We start from the raw sequence: 20,577 nt of genomic DNA on the forward strand, positions 1-20,577 counted from the left end.
ATTTAACAATATAGTTGTATTCAGACTAAGTCCCTTTAAGTATTCTGCAGTCTTTAATTCAGATTACTGTGTAATTTAAAGATTTATGTTAACTAGGAAAGTTGGAATAATTAGTCAAATAAAGTTATTACTGATTTGTTGTGTAGACAATCAAAAAAGTAAATATTTCTTAAAGAGGCTAATAATACTGACCTTAAAATAGATTTTTGTAAAATCTAAAACTGCTTTTATTCAAGAAATAAACTATAAGTAATACGACTTATTATGACTACAGAAAAATTATTTTAGTTTCATAGGAAATACTGTGAAGATTTCCTTGGCTTGTTAAAGATCACTTGGGAAACAATATTTTAAATTAACACGAGACTTGAGCTAAATCTGTTTACGGGTGCAAAAATGTGCCTTGATCTACTTGGATGTTAGAAATGTTACTAGAATGTTTAAAATTCATATGCAGGGAATATTCTAAACAGCTTGCCACATTGTCAACAGTTGGATCGTTTTTTGCGATCCTCAATGCGCTCGCTTCAGCCGTGATGACGTCACCACCGACGTGATAATTCAGCGTCGAGTCTTCAGAGCTGAGGTGAGTCGTTGACGCTTTTTCTCGTGTTTACACAACAATAAAACACACTTTACAGTTTATTAAAGCGACAATCTGCGACTAGTTTCTGCATTGAGTTCCCCTCTATCTGTGTGTCTGCTGACCAAAACAATACAGCAGCGTGTGTGTTTTTCTGTGTATAATAAGTGTGTAACTTCATCAACTTCTGGATTAATAATATCGATAAATGAGATCTGTGAATGTAATTGTAATTTAGTGCTGCAGATATATGATGTTTATTACTGAAAACATGATTCGTGGTGCTCATTATTAACTAGTGAATATAGTAGATAGTACTAAGGTAACTTACTAAAAGTAATTATTTGTTTATTTCTTTACATACAACGTATACGTGGTAGCAAAGATGTGTTAAATGGTTATGAGGTATTTAAACTGTAGGCCTATAGAGATTTCTGAAAAATAATGTCTGTTTCTTCCTTCAGTTCAGCTGTAAGTACTGGAATATTCCCATCAGTCTACAAGTGAAGACGAGCATCAGACCATCAGGAAGAAGAGAAATCTGCAAAGACAGAGTTTATTGAAGGACAGTGAGAAGATGAGTGATCCAGAACCCTGCAGAATTAAACAGGAAGAGACTGAAGAACTAATAGGTTTGTGTTTGTTCATTACTCTTTTGTGAATCTTTTGTTGTGAATCTTTTAGCACTTCACCAGTCTTGGTTTTTTTTTCCTATTACCTTTAATTTTATATTGCTTACAATTTGTGTTTAAAATGCAGTTCATCCTCAATTTTCCTTCACGTATTAAATAATTAATTAAATTATCTATCTATCTATCTATCTATCTATCTATCTATCTATCTATCTATCTATCTATCTATCTATCTATCTATCTATCTGTATATATATGTTTATGTATGTATGTTCAAATTTACTACTGTTTTATGTTATGTTTGGGATGAAAACATCCACTAAAGTAAACTACTGTAGAAATACATCCGATATTTTTTTTTTCAAAATGTTATTGCATAAATCTGTTAATCAGCCTTAGTCCTGATCAAAACTATTACTTATTTTTTGTGTTTTTAGAAAATTACAGAATTTTAACTACTTAATTGCCAAATTCATAAAGGATGTCACTGATTTGGGGAAAAAAATCGCAATAATATGAAAAGTAATTGTGGACTGGCTTTTTTTAACCTTTTATTACAGTCTTTGACGTGTGGAAGATTACTAACAACATTTGTCTATGATGTATTGTTAGTGTTTGTGCAGCATAAGATTAAGTTTGTACTCCCTAATTTACTGTTGATGCTGTTTTTGCCTCATTGACTTCCTTTATATTTCACATTTTTTGATTGCAAAACCTTGACACCATATAATCATGCATTCTTGATTGTTGTTGTTTTTTCCTGTTGAGAAGAGATAAAATGTGTAATTTTTACTGTTGATCATCTGTTGGCAGCATTAACCCTTTAACTAGGCCTGTGCTAAAAAGCATAGTTTTGGTATATAGTTTGAGTATAACAGCATATTAAATTGTGTGTCTGTGAGTGTGAGACTGACGTTTGTGTGCTTGATGTGTCTGAGAAATCAAAATATGCACCTCAGGGGTCCGTTCTTCGTACGTGGATTACTCAGTTTGCTAAATTTGGTTGTTGACGATTTGGCACAATCCAGGATCGTTTCGTTCTTCAAAACTCATCCGAGAGTTGTCATAGCAACAGTTCTGGTTGCTCAAACATGCTCAAGAGCAGCAGCTCATTACATGAAAACAGGATTAGATCGGGTCAAATCAAGCAGCTGAAAGTGTGCACCGAATGCTCATATTTTCTTACAGTAGTAGTTATATGCACTTGGGAAAAAGTAAAATAGTAAAAAATATATAGTTTCTCGTTAAGTTTAAAGTTTCTAAAAATATCAAAATAAAATTCAAAATAAAAGTGCTAAAACTCATGATCTTTTTGGATACAAATGCGTACCATATTAATGTACCAACCCAGCCTTAGTACAATTAGTGTATGATAATAAACATGCACAATATTCAGCTGTTTTTTTAAAGGGAATAATAATTCATGAGTCGTGCACATTTTTTTACAGCTAATATGCTGATGATTTCATGCTTAACTGATAAAACCATTTACCAATATCACAATGCTTTTTTGATGCAAAATTGATTCAAACAGGCAGTTATTAAGAAACTTGAATAAGCTACTATAATAAATACAATTTGCTCTAAAAGTAAAAGTAAATAAATTGCTGAATACTCTTGGCACATGAAAGTGTAAAACTTGCAAGCAAAAACAAATGTGGAAAGTCATTACTAGGGCCAGACGGAATCTGCGGACATTTTTTGCTATTTCTGCGGAGAATTTTGGTACAAATCTGCAGAGTATCATAACTAAAACCTTAATATGTGAAATAAAAAATAATATCTTTTAAACTTTTATTTAATGTTTAAAATGCAAATCCAATTAGATTCCCTTTATTCGGTAAACAAAGCAAGTCTCTCATATAATATCTCTACTAAAAGACAGAAAATATGACTGTACAAACTGCATTGTGAGTAAATCATATTGATATTTTCATATTAGTCAATAATATTACTGTAATTAATTTAAAAACTGAATAAATATAGATTTACACACATTTACTCAAGTAAATAAACAGAATTAATGATGGGCTAAAAATCTGCGGAAATCTGTGCGTGCAGATTCCATGTGGGCCTAGTTATTACTTATCATATTTAAAAAATGGTTCACCATGAGTTTTATGTAATTTTGCTCACATGGATAATTGAATAATAATCAGATGATGTCATTACGCTGCTGTGATATCAGCCAATCACTGCATTGCTGATCATGATCTTGAAGATCAATAGATCTGTCCTTCACAACACGCGCAGATCTCAGATCAGTTTTTTCAGATATTTTAATCTAATTCGATAGCTTGTTTGAAGAACCAAATTAGCCAGAGATCAGATATCAAGATTAAAAGATCCAGAATCATCTTAGATCATTTAAGGGAGGTATGAAGAACAGACCCCAGCACTTAGAACTACATGGAGTAAACAAAAACAAAGACTGTATTTATGCACCGGCTGCCTTTTAATGTTGAGAAGTACGGTTCGCAATATCTCAGCTAGAATTGTTTTGCAGCAATAATAACCAATTATAGCCTATTAACCATTTATTGATACGGTTTTATTTATTTTTATGTAAGTTTTTATTCACATATGTGCTTCTGAACACATTTTATGTACAAATCTATTTTAGCCCCACTTCAGCACCGTCTGCTGTTGGGAAACTGTAGCAAACTATCCTCTTAATGTAACTTTCATTTATTCATTTGTTTTCTTTTCGGCTTAGTCCCTTTATTAATCAGGGGTCGCCACAGCGGAATGAACCGCCAACTTATCCAGCACATGTTTTACGCAGCGGATGCCCTTTTAGCTGCACCCCAACACTGGGAAATCTTAATTTAACTTATTTACTTCATTTTCAGATGTGATGGTGAAGACTGAAGAACTGAGTGAAGATGAGGAGAAACATCATGTCAGAAGTGAAGAAGAAACTCAATCAGAGACTGAACCACCAATGGAAACAACAGCCGTAAAAGGTTTCACCTGCGCTCAGTGTGGAAAGAGTTTCAGGCATAAATGTGGTCTCAAGCGTCACATGATGATGCACACTGGAGAGAAACCTTACAAGTGTCCACACTGCGACAAGAGATTCAGGGATGCAGGATACCTGAAAGCACACGAGAGGATTCACACTGAAGAGAAACCATTTCACTGCACTGATTGTGGGAAGAGTTACATATTTTCATCTGTTCTACAAATGCACAGAAAAAAATACCACGGTAAGTAGATCATCTGAAGATCCAGACCTTCCAGGTTGTGTGGTTTATTTATAAACTAATTTCAAGAGTATCATGTGCTTATGATTGAACATGGCTAGTACTGCATCAGCTTCGTTTATTGCTCTAATCAGAAGAATACAGACACACTAAACAACCACTCCAGTTTTCCACTCCATTTACTTTCGTTTTTGAAGATTCCACCCCAACTCCTCCCCTTCTCTGATATGGTGGCACGGTGACCCAGTGGCTAGCACTGTTGACTCACAGCAATAACGCTGCTGGATCGGCCACTCACCTGGCCGGTTAGCATTTCTGTGTGGAGTTTGCATGTTCTCCCCGTGTTCGCGTAGGTTTCCTCCGTGTTTCCCCCCACAGTCCAAAGACATGCGGTACAAGTGAATTGGGTAGGCTAAATTGTCCGAAGTGTATGAGTGTGTATAGATATTTCCCAGAGATGGGTTGCAGGTGGAAGGGCATCCGCTGCATGAAACATATCCTGGATAAGTTGGCGGTTCATTCCACTGTGGCGACCCCAGATTAATAAAGGGACTAAGCTGAAAAGAAAATGAATGAATTTAGCAGACATGATGGTGGAGCTGCACAGTGTGTTGTTGTGCTTTGTTTCCCATGTAGGATCTCATTGTACTGTTGAGCCCTCTTACCGTACGTTCACACCGAAAGCGGCGAGAGCGTCAAAGAAGCCGGTAGTCATTCATTTTCAATGAGAGCCGGCGGCGGGGAGCAGCGCGGCGCATATTCGCAAGTGTAGGCGTCGAGGAGAGTTGAAATCAAGTCAACTTTATGGTAATGAGCTATGACGCGGTTCAGCGGCAAGCAATCAGAATGAAGAAGTCCACCGCTTGAGAGGAGTTCAGAGAACACAGAGCTGTGAACTTTGGTTCCGACCACAGTTGTTCCCAAGGGTTTGATTATTGCAGTCGCCGGATTTTCAATTATTTGCAATGTTTTCTTACAGAAACATGCATTAAATAAGTTACTGGCGAGTTTCTGATGTGCATTAATGTTATATATATATATTTATCTTTAAAAAAGCGGGAATCTCACGCGACAGTATTAAACAGTATTGCTGCTTCAGGACATTTCAGACATATAGACACATTGGATAATTAAGTGGAGCAAAGTCACACCACACACAACTTGATCTTCCATTGTTAAATGAATTTGATAAGAAGTGCGCAACATTGTCACGCTAGAGAGCATGTTTTATGCGGGAACGCAATTGATATGCTGCAACGGCCCCTTTAAATACGAGATCAATGTAGCGAATTTTGGCACTCGCCGCTGAAGCTGAAGGCAGACAGCGTTGTCGCCAGGGTGGCCAAAGCGACCTTTGATGCTCTCACTGCTTTCCGTGTGAATGCACAGTTAGAGCTCTGTCTGCTGTTAGCAAACTGTTAAAAACTAGCCTCTTATATTAAATTTACTTTATTTTCAGATGTGATGGGAAAGGAGGAAAGTGAAGATGAGGAGAAACATGTCAAAAATGAAAAAACTCAATCAAAGACTGATGATACTGCTGTGAAAGGTTTGACCTGCACTCAGTGTGGAAAGAGTTTCAGGTGTAAATACTATCTCAAGCAACACATGAAGATCCACACTGGAGAGAAACCACACAAGTGTGATCAGTGCAGCAAAACATTTTTGAGGCCTTCAGATCTGAAGAACCATCTTAGAGTTCATACAAACGAGAGGCCTTACTCGTGTTCAGAGTGTTCGTGGAGTTTTACACATCAACATTATTTAAGAGAACATCTGAAGATCCACACTGGTGTGAGAGAGTTCGTGTGCCTTGAGTGTGGGAAGAGTTTTCTTACAGCTGGACAATTGAAACTGCACCAGATGATCCACACTGAAGATAAACCACACAGATGTGATCAGTGCGGCAAAACATTTTCAAGCCATACAGTTCTGAAGAAGCATCTTCTAGTTCATACAAGCGAAAAGCCTCATTCGTGTTCTGAGTGTGGAAAGAGTTTTAGACATCAGTCAAATTTAAAAGACCATCAGAAGATCCACACTGGTGTGAGGGAGTTTGAGTGTTTAGAGTGTGGGAAGAGTTTTATTAGAGCTCGAGACTTGAATCAACATCAGGTGATTCACACCGGAGAGAGACCATACAAGTGTTCACACTGCGATAGGAGATTTGGTTGGTCGCAATGCTTGAAAATACATGAGATGATTCACACTGGAGAGAAACCGTACAAGTGTTCACACTGCGACAAGACGTTTTCTTGGTCGCAATCTCTGAAAACACATGAGATGACACACACTGGAAAGAAACGGTTCACACAACAAAGTTAACTTTGAGTTTGTTGTGGAAGTTCGCATCAGATTAGGGAGTTAATTTTGGCTCCTAAACCCCTTTGAGCTACCATTGTTCTGTGGTGATTCTGCAGTCAGTGGGTCTGGAGCTCCGGCTTCTTTGACATGCGATTTCTTACCTCAAATTAATTACTCAGCATTTTTGACACTGTTAGCAAGACGTTGTATTCTGTTATTATGGAAACAAAGATTCCCTCCGAGTTTTGACAGCTGGTTGCGAGACGCAATGAGCTTCATCCACTTGGAAAAAATTAGGTTTACAATAAATGGCAATACTAGGGCCTTTTCTGAAACATGGGACCCATTTAGACTTTTTTTTTTCTGAGCATATCACATGACTAGGTACTTTATAAATATCCGAGGACTCATTTTTTTATAATTTTGAGTTATTTATTTAATTTTTATTCTTTATAATTTATTCATTTTATTTACTTAATTGTTTCTATTTATTTGATTATTATTTTGTTATTATCATGAGTATTTTTTTCTTTCTTTTTTTTTCTTTAAATGATAAATGTAATTTCAACTTATGTTATGTAGAGGTGGGAATAATATTTGTTTAAATTTCTCTGTAAAAATACTATGTTATATCTGAAAAGTTTAATAAACAAATTGAAAAAAAATAAATAAATTAATTACTCAGTCCGCGGTGTTCAGACAGGAGAACAACATCCAAAACAGCAACACTAGCCACATGAATACACTGGAGAGTAGAGCAGCATAGCTGGTGCAGATATATCCGCACCTGTCCGATCGCTCAGAGAAATTTTGAAAAGGGTCTCACACTGAACGAGAAGCCCACTTTTCTATGAGTTTGAACACACCGGCAGTGCCAGAATACCATAATCTAATCCTGTTTAAATTAAATAAGCTGCTGCAATTCAAGCCAGTGTTGAAACCAGCAAGACCAGCTTCAAAATATTTTTAATTTTTTTAGCAGAGTTATTTTCATAGATGTTGTGGTTTCTGGCTTTCCTCTTACTAAATCAAGCTCAGACTGGGGTTATGAATATCAGAAGAATATACTTTATTGGAATATTTCCCAAAAAAAGCAGAGACGTCCATAAGCAGACCCATCTCGAGTCTCACTCCAGGACAATCCAGTGTCCCTCAAATTTCCCCTTTATCCTTGCTTCCTCCCACCTTTGTGTTTTCACAGCCTCTCCCAGCTCCTACTCCTTTACGACCCCTATTTAAAGACCCCTCTTCTTGTTGGCCCTTATAATGAACAGATCTAATATAATCATCACTGCTTTTCCACTTACAGTTCACATTTGGTAATCATGACTAGTATCTATGTTTCAAACATCTAAACTGGACTCTTCTCCCCCATACAGTGTGTCTTTTTAAATATACATGACAGTTTCAACATGTGTTGTTTACATTTCATGCCTTTCTGACACAGATGGTTCTCAATGCATCCCCAAGTCCTCTCTCATGCTCTTTTATGACCCCTTTGCCTTAACCTATCACCTGTTTTCAAAGATATATAATGGCAGATACGTAGGGCCCTCCACTCACCCAATTAAATGTGTCTTCATGTAGGTTTAGTAAATAAAAATCTTCTTCATAGACTGTAAAAATATGGACGTAGTGTCTGTTGTAATAGATTGAGCCACTAAGCCACTGAACTACACTGTTCCTATTTACTATGACCTTTTATGTGAAGCTGCTTTGACACAATCTACATTGTATAAGCGCTGTACAAATAAAGGTGAATTGAATTGAATTGAAAACTAAGCATTGTTCTTATGATGTTTTTCTACAGGAGGAAAACACCAAAAACTTCCAAATACTACAAATATAGTCTGTATTAGTAAATGCAGAGTTATTTATGAAATCCAGACATAACACTGTATAACGCTTCAGATGACTGTCAGATTCTGGAGAGCATTAAAGTTTTAAATACAATTATAAATGATAAAAAAATTTCATTATATGTTAATTCACATAACAAGAACTTTGCTCAGCGGGGAAGGGAGGCAACTTGAATGGTTTATGAGTGTAACAGTTTAAATTTTTATATATATGTGTATATAAATATATATATATATATATATATATATATATATATATATATATATATATATATATATATATATATATATATATATATGTGTGTATATATGTATATATATATATTTTTTTTTTATTTTTTTTTTTGGGGGGGGGGGGGGGGGGGGGGGGGGGGGTGGGTTTGATGCCCCTAGTGGTTAAAACATGCAGGCGTTTTCTTTATTTTGTATTTGCATGTCTATTGTAGTTCTGCAGAAAATGGCCGCTGCTGCTGCGGGTGCATTAAATGCAGAATATAAAGTTTATAGCATGATTTTTTTGGGGGTATAAAAGAACGATGTAAGTTGTCAAATGTTTAATGTTTCTGATATATTTAAATAGCTTACTTTTATTAGGAAATGCAATATTATTGAGCTTTGCATCTCATACATCCCATTCACACGGCGCGTCAGCGTCATCGCTTCCCATTCACTGAATGAGTGATGTCAAGCTTTGCCGAACTGAATTGTGGGTCTGTCGGCACTGTTTCAGTGGCGTTGCTTGCTGCAATATTTTGGAATTTCTCAACTTCAAGCACCAATGGATGCGTCAACCAATTAGATCGCTTTATGCAAATACCCCAGCTCAGACAGTAGCCGATTGCAGTCTAATTTCATTGGCTGACGCTGCTATGATGTTTGCATCAGCCCCAACTTCAGACACGCCCTCTGTCAAGCGTTGAAGCTAAAGCTTCATGTGAATCGAGCATTGCATGTTGTTGCATTGTATTATGGACTCGTGACCATCCCTTAAATGAGTGTTGTTTACTTTATAAATTTTGTTATTTCAGATTTGTCTGCAGTATATTGACCTGTGTTTCGCTTTGATTTGTTTCTCAGGTATGTAAATTATATTTTTATAAGTCATTTTGTTTTGTTACAAAGTAGTTCTGCAGAAAATGGCTGATGCTGCTACCGTTTTGTCTGCAGAATATTGCCTTGTGTTTCATGTGATTTGATTTGTCTCTCTGAATAAAGAAACTCTGAGAGCCACTTTTAAAAAGGTGTCTTTGCTTTGAGATGGTGTCAACTGCCAAAAACACAATGCAGAGGTCAACAATCGTTACTTGAGCACAATTAAGTGCACAGCATGCCATATTATCTGATAAATGTAAGACGTAATCCCACAAGGTAATTGACTGTGTAAAACCACATAAAGCTAAACAAAAGTACGACATGCTAAGTTCAGCGGCTAATCAGCCAGAATTCCGCTGAGGTGTAGCTGTCACTCAAGTGGCCACGCCCTTAATTATACAGAGTTAATATAAATGAAACGGGTGAGTAATAAAATGTACACCTCATAACGGTTGTCCTGAAGGGTAATATTAGCTATGTGATCCAAAATGTTTTTGTACCAGGCTGTAAACACCTTTTTCTGCTGTAAAGTGGGCCACGTTAACATTGGAGTCAATAGAAATCTGTTTCTATAGAAATCTATCTGCTCTATTTTGGAGCCAGGCCTAGCAGAATTGCAGTTTCAGTTAGTTCTGTATTGGTTTCACGAGGAAGAGCGGGATGTTGCCGCTTGGTTGTTTTACTAGTAACAATCACATTCATTATCAGAAGTTAACATTGTCACATTTTAACATAGACTAACTATATTCCGTACACTTTACGCTATTCAGTGGACTCAAACGACCCCTCCTCTGTCATTGAAAGCCAGATATGCATGTTTGTGTGACCAATCTCTGGGTGAATAACTATTGCACAATCCAAATTTTGATTGATGTCTTTTGGACCAGTAGTTTTTGAGATAAGGTGGGAAAAGTACTGCCTCCGCATGTGTACGGAAGATGATAGGTATACGCTTATTTCACGCGGCCGTCATTTTAAAGAACCAAAGCGAGGCTGCGGTGGGAAGAAACCCGGAAGTATAGGATCAGCACTGTAAACATTGCAGTAACATGCCGTGGACTACAAACCTCCAGCTGTTGCCGAGATTTCAAAATGAAGAAATGGTGTAAACATCACTTTAATATCATTGAGTAAGTTTAATTTAAACAATTAAAAGCAATTTAGCATCAAACAACATCACAATCTCTGTAAGAGTAATATGCTCAAGTGTCCTCCTAGGCTTCAGTTCATGGCAGCAGGTAAACACTGTGGGGACGCTTTCCTGCTTCAGCCTATGTAACCCGATGAGTGATAAAACACTGCAGTTCTCTGCAGCACACCCTCGTGTTGACTAGTGTTGTCCCGGTACTGAAGTTTTAAAACCATCCATTTCCTGCTAACATTTAAGCGCCGCTAAGTGCGTTCATAAACAGCACTGATTTACCATAGTATTCACCAGTGCTCATCAGTTTACCGCTCTTCACCCAGTGCAAACACAGATACACAGAGACTGTAGTGCGAAGCGGCCGTGCAGATCAGTCGAGTCAAGCAGATCGCTCGTCTGTGTTTGTACTCTGTAAACAGCGGAGGGTGAACTGATGACCTTCTCGGCCAATCACAAGCATTTCTGTTGAGCACGTGAACACAATGGCTAATCAGCCAGGTACACAACATTCCAATGTAACTCCCAATGATACTTCCGGGTTTCTTTCGCAGCCTCGATTTCGCTTTTAAAAATGTCATCTCCCAGCTTGGCCAGCTAAAACCAGGCTGGAAATGACTGGAAACCAGCCTGGAAATGGCCAAAACCTCTCTAAAACCAGCCTGGTTGACCAGCTAAAACCAGTCAACCAGCCTTGGCTGGTTTAAGCTGTTTTTTCAGTAGGGAATGCACACGCATATTGTCGTTGCTTTAAAAGTCTCCCCTCCCAAGCGACACTCGCACCTTAAGCTTGCCCACTGTCAAGCGGATTAGGTGGACGTAGCAAACTTACTAAATTTTCTCAGAAACATATGATAGGAGGGTCTCCGTTGTGCTTGGGGTTAAAAGAGTGAGAAATAAAGATTACATGGATATATAGCTTGCTCTAAGTATTTATTCAGAGATTGGCGGTAAAAGGTTATATGTACGGAACATCTTTGTGTACGGAATATGGTTAGTCTAGGTTATATATATATATATTAATATTTCACATTTTAACTAGTAGCAATCAGTTATTAACAACTCAATTATTGATATCGACAATAAAATTGTTGATTTTAAGAATTAATATGCTGAGAATGATTAAACCTCTAAACAGCTTGCCATATTGTCAACAGTTGGCGCGGTTTTTTTTACGATCTTTCAATGCGCTCGCTTCAGCGTGATGGCGTCAGCGCCGACGTGACCATTCAGCGTCGAGTCTTCAGAGCTGAGGTGAGTCGTTGACGCTTTTTCTCGTGTTTACACAACAATAAAACACACTTTACAGTTTATTAAAGCGACAATCTGCGACTAGTTTCTGCATTGAGTTCACCTCTATCTGTGTGTCTGCTGACCAAAACATTACAGCAGGCAGAGAGCAGCTCTGAGAGGACAATATGAGTGAATTTGTGTTTTTCTGTGTATCTTAATTGTGTCCCTTCTTAAACGTTTGGATTAATAATATCGATAAATATGATCTGTGAATGTAATTGTAATTTAGTCCTGCAGATATTTGATGTTTATTACTGAAAACATGATTTGTGGTGCTCATTATTAACTAGTGAATATAGTAGATAGTACTAAGGTAACTTACTAAAGTATTTGTTTATTTCTTTACATACAACATATATGTTGTAGCAAAGATGTGTTAAATGGTTATGAGGTATTTAATCTGTAGGCCTATAGAGATTTCTGAAAAATAAAACATTTGGTGTTAAACACTCAGTATAAAATGAACTTTGATGAGTTTAATGAGTGTTTATAGTCTGAGGCTCATCAATATTATCAGCTGGTGAAATCTTCTTTATTTCATGTCAACACTTTCTGTTTTCACCTCATTATATTGATGTCTTTAGATCTACAAATAAAGTTAATTGTATTAGTTTCAACAGACTTAAGCAAATTACATAATTACCAATTGTATTGTCTACAATATTAAACTATCATAATATAATTTATTTCATCAATCAGTGTAAGTTATGCTCATTTGTATGTTTCTTCATTTCAGTTCAGCTGTAAATACTGGAATATTCCCATCAGTCTATGAGTGAAGATGAGTATCAGACCATCAGGAAGAAGAGAAATCTGCAAAGACAGAGTTTATTGAAGGACAGTGAGAAGATGAGTGATCCAGAACCCTGCAGAATTAAACAGGAAGAGACTGAAGAACTAATAGGTTTGTGTTTATTCATTACTCTTCATTAATGAGGCGGAACAACAGTGATGTTGTGAATGTTTTAGCAGTCTTCGTTATTTTTCCTGTTACCTTTTATTTTATATTGTTCACAATTTGTGTTTAAAATTGCAATTCATCTTCAATTTTCCTTCATGTGTTAAATTTTGCTATATATATTTACATATTTACTTTTATATTATATAGTGTTGGGTAAGTTACTCAAAGTAATAGATTACAAATACTTCAATTTTCATAATTTCTATGTCTTTTTTTAAGATTCAAAGTCAAAAGTAGTTCTTAAATTTATTAAAAATTGACTGTAAATTATGACACTGTTTAGGTTTACACTGTTTTATTCACATTTATTTTTCATTTTAAGTCATTTAGGAATCGCTGACACAAAGCTCTGTCACAATATATTCCTAAACAGATCCAGCACTTTTATCACATTGAAGTTTATAAGCGCTCATGCTGTGTGTATCAGACGGTTCTCAATATCACAGCTGATGTTCAGCTAGAATTGTTTTGCATGTGTCATGTATAGGCTATATTGAAATTGCCATCTGCTCTTCACCAAACTAAAAAATCTAAATTTAATGATTAGAGTAATCAACTAACAAACAAACCGAATGCTCAATTATTATACTGAGGCAAAGATGTCATGTAAGAACATTTTCTCATCATAAAAGAGCATGATAACGAGTTCAAAACATTAAAAATAGCTTTCCCTATTAAAACTTTTGTTTTATTAGCTGCTACAAGCACATTTATATAAACAAACACTTATCAAACTAATTTGCTTAATTTTCAGATGTGATTGTGAAGGAGGAGAGTGAAGATGAGGAGAAACATCATGTCAAACGTGAAGAACAAACTCACACAAACACTGAACATAGTATTTCAGTGAAAACGAAGGCCGTAAAATGTTTCATCTGCGCTCAGTGTGGAAAGAGTTTTACGTGCAAATACAATCTCAAGCGTCACATGATGATCCACACTGGAGAGAAACCTTACAAGTGTTCACACTGCGAGAAGAGATTCAGGCATTCAGGACACCTCAAAGCACACGAGAGGACTCACACTGGAGAGAAACCGTATCGCTGCACTGATTGTGGGAAGAGTTTCAAACAATTATCTGTTCTACGAAATCACAGAAATAAAGGTCACGGTAAGTAGATCATCTAAAGATTATTATTTAAGATAATTCTGCAGTTTATAAAATATATGTGATGATAAAACGATACATCGCTGCTCTTGTGTTTCGGTCTGTGTAGCAACACGCCACTCTTTTGTGGCACAAACTATTAAAATAAATTGGTTTCATAGTGCAGCACTCCAAGAAAGTAGGTAACGTTTGTGATTCATGGAATCTGGAGGAATTTCAGTGTTTAAAGGACAAGGGCGCAAGCCTAAGCTGAATAACTGTGATCTCCGATCCCTCAGGCGGCGCTGCATCAAGAATCTTCATTCATCTAGAAGCGATATCACCCCATGGGCTCAGGACTACTTTGGCAAAGCTTTGTCAAGTATCACAATACGTATTGACATCCACAAATGCCAGTTAAAACCGTACTGTGCCAAAAGGAAGCCCTATGTTAACAGTGTCCACAAGTGCCATTGACTTCTTTGCTCTCTGAGGTGTCTGGGATGGACCATCACACAGTAGACGCGTTTACTGTGGTCCTATGAATCAGTGTTTTAGGTATTTTGTGGGAGAAATGCTCGCCATGTGCTCTAGATCAAAGAGGAAATGTATCGTCCAGACTGTTACCAGCTACAAGACCAAAAGCCCCGCACTGTCATGGTATGGAGTTGTCAACTTGAGTGTACCCTGATAGAAACCTATGTTTAGAATTCTAAAACGCATGCTAGTTAAGATCACAGGGAGCTTCTGAGAAATGCAAACGGCTGAAGTATAAGGTAGACTCAATGAGCAGTACACATGTTTGCAAACCTACCTAAAGATACAACCAATAATTCCGATTAGAGCGATCATGTGGAGAATATTGCTCTTGTGTTGAGCCCAATGAGCCTTGCATCTAAAAATAGAGCTAGCGTGTTCCTTTAGTGATATTGCTTCGACTCACGCTGAAAATGGTGGACGTGAATCAACAAACTGAGAATATGATGACGCGCCTGTCAATCAATATTGGTGGGCGGGGGGACCGCTCTCCTACGATCTGAAAACCGCTCCAATTGGTCCACCGTTTTTTATGTTGTTAAATAAAAAAAAAAAAGCACTGGGTATGCTTATATCACCCCAACATGACAGTCTATACACCATACATGCACATATGTCTGTCCAAACAGCTTGAAAAGTAGATTTTTTACCATAGGTGCCCTTTAAGACATTGTTACGGTTGTTGTAGCTACTAAATCATATTGACAGGAACAGAAATGAACCGATTCAGGTGTGCGTTTGACATGTCAGCGAACATCAGAAAACGTAATAAGGGCCCCACAGACTATTCAAATAAAATGGTCTATTGTCGCATAAATGCGTGAACATTTTACTGACTTCTCCACATGCAACATTATCTATTGAAGATAGACTGTTAATGAAGTTACTACCATTTACAAACTACAGTTGCACCGCCAGTATCACGATACTATCATAGTACCGGTGTCTTTCTGAGATTAAAAAATGGATGGATTTATCTCTAAACAATGACAAGACAGAAGTAATACTTATTGGTTCATCAAGCAAAGGATAGCCCACTCCCTTAAGTATGAAAGCCTCTGTTTTATAGTGTTAAACTAAACTGAATAATCTGGGTGTGGTATTTGGTGCCAACTTTACATTCAAGCTTTATGTTCGCAACGCAGTCAAGACATCTTTTTTGATGCTTTATGCAATGGCACAGCTATAAAACTTGCATCGGGCAATCACTTTGACAAGAGATTGATACTCATTTTTGCCTGCATGATCAGAGCATGTGAAATCTAGAGCAGTGTTTCCCAACCCTGTTCCTGGAGGCACACCAACAGAACATATTTTGGATGTCTCCCTTATCTGAACCATTCACTTCAGGTTTTAGAGTCTCTTCTAATGTTCTGATGAGTTGATTCAGGTGTGTTTGATTAGGGAGAGAATGAAAATGTGTACTGTTGGTGTGCCTTCAGGAACAGGGTTGGGAAAATGATCTAGAGAACGACTCAAAAAGACGGTGGGAAATAATCACAATAATTGACCATCTATTAAAAGGGTCACTGATAATTAATCAGTCATTGATTAATCACTCGCATCCCGACTTCACATTTCTGTCTTAAGATGTGACTGTTTCTGTACCTAATTTTCAGACCTGATGGTGAAGAAAGAAAGAGTGAAGACAAGAACGAGTGAAGACAAGAAGGTCCATCGTAGCGTTCATACAGAAGTGAAGCCAACTTCATGCTCTTTGTGTGGAAAGAGTTTTACTCAGCGGTCGCATTTAATCCAACACCAGAGGATTCACACTGGAGAGAGACCGTACACATGTGATCAATGTGGGAAGAGCTTCAACCAGTCATCAACCCTTAATCAACACATGCTGACCCACACTGGAGAGAAAACACACAGATGTGATCAGTGCGGCAAAACATTTCTGAGGACTTCAGATTTGAAGAGACATCTTAAAATTCATACAAAGGAGAAGCCTTATTCCTGCTCTGAGTGTGGAAAGTGTTTTACACAACAGGCAGAATTAAAATCGCATCAAAAGAAGCACACCGGTGAGATAGAGCATGTCTGTTTTGAGTGTGGGAAGACTTATGATACAGCTTTAGGCTTGAAAAAGCACCAGAAGATTCACTCTGGAGAGAAACCGTACAAGTGTTCGCACTGCGACAGGAGATTCAGTGTGTTCTATATGCTGAAAGCACATGAGAGGATTCACACTGGAGAGAACACTCAAAAGTGATCAAGACGGCAAAACATTTGATGGCACTCAGGTCTAGGGATGGGTAACGAAACTCTACTTTATCTGTGCTACATTATAAAAGACCGAAGTTTTGATAAGCTCTGACGTTAACAGTCCTGCTGTCGGCACTGGAGAATTATTGCTGAATAAACATTACTTACAGTAGCATAATTTAACTGACCAACCTTTTCTAATTTGCGATATTTGATATTCATCTGCACAGTTGGCTAACTCACATGAGAAATGCTCGTGTTTCCAGCGAGCGTGTCAAGTAAAAGCCTTCACAGTTCTCGGCTGTGCGCTCATACTCAGCGGAGGCTCACGCTAAGCGCACACATATAGCTCGCAACACACTCACAGACACACAGCTCGTAAACTTGCGGAGTTAACCAAACGGGTCGTATTTCCAGAGTGGACATCGACAATGCTAAAGTTGTTTTCCTGTATAAGCGGAAACGCAAGCAATCTGGTTGAGTGAAAGTTTCTTTACAGGGGCTTCAACTGCAGACAGAAAAATTAAAAGTTTTTGACTGCTTAGCTACTAACAGTAGTTTCATCATCCACATCGTTATGCCAGCAGTCAATCACCTAAATCAGTGCAATATTAATAGTCAAACACAGATATTCTATCAGCTACATTTATATGGAATAAAATCACTGTCATAAATATTTTGTGCGTAAATAAAATTCACGCATCCGTAATTATAAAATCGTAAAGGAAAACGAAGCGTACTCGTAGTTTTACGAGGGTACAATTTCAACAGATGCCATGTTATAGTTAAGTGATTCACTGAGAAACTCTGCGCTCGCTGCCTGTAATGTTAACTGACATTATGCTAGCTCTCTATCCTCGGCCAGTTCTAAATTTTGATTCTGTAAAATGTCCAAGAAACACAGCGAAAATGGACCTCACTAAGTCTCACCTTTATTACAGCTCATGACGGACATTTCTCAAAGAAGGAATAACAGAAATCTTACCTGAGACGGTGTGTGGGGAGCTCGAGTGTTCAGCAGGCGCGCCGTTGTGATCGATGACTCTCGCTTGTTTATTAATGCCTGTGACAGCGGTGACGTAATTTTGACAGTGAAGTGTCGCTGTTTGATTCGTACTCGTATGCAGGACTTCGTGTCCGTGGTGAAACTGTGTTTCGTGTTGGTAAAGTACACCCATCGTAAAATTATCAGTTGTATACAAACAGACAAAGAAAATGTCGTATCTGTGTCTGTTCTAATCCCAGATTTTAAAAATTGTACCCTCATAAAATTACGAGTACGCTTCGTTTTCCTTTACGATTTTATAATTACGGATGCGTCAATTTTATTTACGCACAAAATATTTATGACAGTGATTTTACTCCATAGATTTACAAATACAGAATGAATAGCCTAATGCTGTGTTCACACAAGACGTGGACCACGCGGATAAATCATGCTCGCGCTTAAATCGACGCGTGAACATTTGAGTTTACTCGCTTCATTTGCGCGTCAAATTCACTTCAGAACAGACGCTGATTCACATCATGGGCAGGGCTTCTGTCTGCCTGGTGACTGTAGCTTCATTGCTAAATGGCTAACATGGATTCCATTGAGAAAACAGCTGTGTTTATGTGCTGTATGAACGCTGAAAAACAGTGTCGATACGTTTGGAGCCGTGCCAGAGTCCACTAGATCCTATCAGAGGTGCAACCAGCTCTATGAGCTCATCAACTCCTCCAGAAACTTAACCTGGATGATGGAGGATTTCAGCGGTGCTTCTGACTGAGCCGAGCCCAGTTTGATCAACTGTTGTTTGTGTAGGCAGGAGGATTTTCCCCCGGGACACTAACAACAGGCAGTACATCATAATCATGCATGAGCAAGCTCCTGATTGGTTAACATGGCGCGAATGTCCGAGAAGTTCACATTTTTGTACTCGAGCATCAAATGCACAAAACGCTCAATACGCTCCGCACCATTCGTGCCGTGCAATTCGTGTCATTTGCGTGTATCGTGCTGCAGGATGTCTATTTGCGTCTTTGCATTGCCGTAACATGTAAATCACTTGCGCTTAATAATAAACTATGCTTATTAAGAAATTATAAAAATCTGCTTTTTTTTATATTGCTAAATGCTCCAAAGATGTATTAAAAACAGTTAACTCCATTTAATTTATTAACTCTTTTCAATTTGTTTTTTTTCCCTACAAAAAGTACTGATAAGAGAACCGTTAAAGTACCGAACTGATAAGTGGTATCGATAAAAGTAGTAATACCGTTAAAACCTTAATGATACCCATCCCTACTCAGGTCTGAAGAACATTTTTCAAAACATTTTCATCTTTCAGCAGGGTTTTTTCATAGACTGTAGAAGATATGGACGTAGTGTCTGCGACAGCACCCATAGGTTTCTGAAGAGCACAAATGAAGCTGCGAGTGGGCGGGACCAACCAACGCCGTTTTGTTGGCGCATATGCTCCGACCACAGGTATCCAAAAAATGGCCTTAGAAGTAGAGCAAGAGATGCCTGCTTACATTTTGCTTTGATGGGTCTTTGGAAGTAACGCTTAATACTAATGTTCTGTCCGCATGTGCAGGGTTGAATATTAATAAAGTGTTTACTGTGTTTGGTTGTACACTGTTGTAATAGATTGAGCCACTAAGCATTGTTCTTATGATGTTTTCTACTGGAGGTAAACACTAATAACTTCCAAATACTACAAATATTACTAACTGTGTTAGTAAGTGCAGAGTTATTTATAAAATCCAGACATAACACAGTATATGACAACGCTTCAGATGACGGTTCTAGAGCCGACAGCTAATCAATCTGTCAGATTCCGGAGTTCATAAAAGCAATAATAAATGATCAAGAAATTATCTTAAAGGGCACCTAGGTTACCCTTTTTTTCAGATTTTTTTTTTTTCAGAAAACAACAGAAGTGTTTTGCATCTCCAGAATGTGTCTGTAAAGTTTCAGCTCAAAACACCCATCAGATTTTTCATTATACCTTTTACAAGATTCTATTTTATACATTTTCGCACTAGGGGGCTGTTTTGTCGTACTGCGCCTTTAAGGCTAGTCCTCTCCGCCTTCACCTTTCTGCGTGCCTCAGTCTCCTCCCTCGGCTGCAACAGACAGACTTAAAGGAAGAAGATCAGTAAGAACTTTACCAATGAGTATTTGTTGTGCAGTTGCATCGATGACTCACACACAATGTCGTTACAAAGTTTGCACGCACACACACAGAGAGAGAGAGAGTGACGGACAGAGCGCGTTTAGCTTTTCACTCTTTTTGCATGCAAATGTGACAGGATACAGGTTAATCTCCACTGCTGTATGGATATCTGTTATGCCTATACACCAGGGGTGGGCAAACTCGGTCCTGGAGGGCCGGTCTCCTGCACAGTTTAGCTCCAACTCTGATCAAACACACCTGCTTATAGATAATTAGTGATCTTGGAGACACTGATTAGCATGTTCAGGTGTGTTTGATTAGAGTTGAAGCTAAACTATGCAGGACACTGGCCCTCCAGGACCGAGTTTGCCCACCCCTGCTATACACTATATCTACACATGTGTCTGTCCAAACAGCTTGAAAAGTAGATTTTTCATCATAGGTGCCCTTTAAATATATAATTTATATATATAAAGTCTAAACAGCTTGCAATATTGTCAACAATTGGCG

General features: G+C 37.8%; 1 protein-coding gene across 3 annotated transcripts in view; it reads left to right on the top strand.

Annotated features, from left to right (window-relative positions):
- LOC130215590 (gastrula zinc finger protein XlCGF7.1-like) overlaps positions 1 to 20,577 on the top strand; it is a 108,411-nt gene that overhangs the window by 54,893 nt on the left and 32,941 nt on the right. Inside the window, exons 1-3 of one of the 3 annotated variants that reach the window (XM_056447435.1) lie at positions 12,853 to 13,014; positions 13,826 to 14,182; positions 16,315 to 16,963. The exons of 1 other annotated variant lie outside the window; for it this stretch is intronic. In XM_056447435.1, the coding sequence (XP_056303410.1) occupies positions 12,882 to 13,014; positions 13,826 to 14,182; positions 16,315 to 16,913 (1,089 nt within the window). In that variant the 5' untranslated portion in view covers positions 12,853 to 12,881 and the 3' untranslated portion in view covers positions 16,914 to 16,963. Of the gene's footprint in view, positions 1 to 12,852; positions 13,015 to 13,825; positions 14,183 to 16,314; positions 16,964 to 20,577 lie in introns of those variants that run through there. One more of the 3 variants, XM_056447434.1, reaches the window with a different exon arrangement.

Source organism: Danio aesculapii, chromosome 22 (assembly GCF_903798145.1).
Source record: "Danio aesculapii chromosome 22, fDanAes4.1, whole genome shotgun sequence".
Classification (NCBI taxonomy): domain Eukaryota; kingdom Metazoa; phylum Chordata; class Actinopteri; order Cypriniformes; family Danionidae; genus Danio; species Danio aesculapii.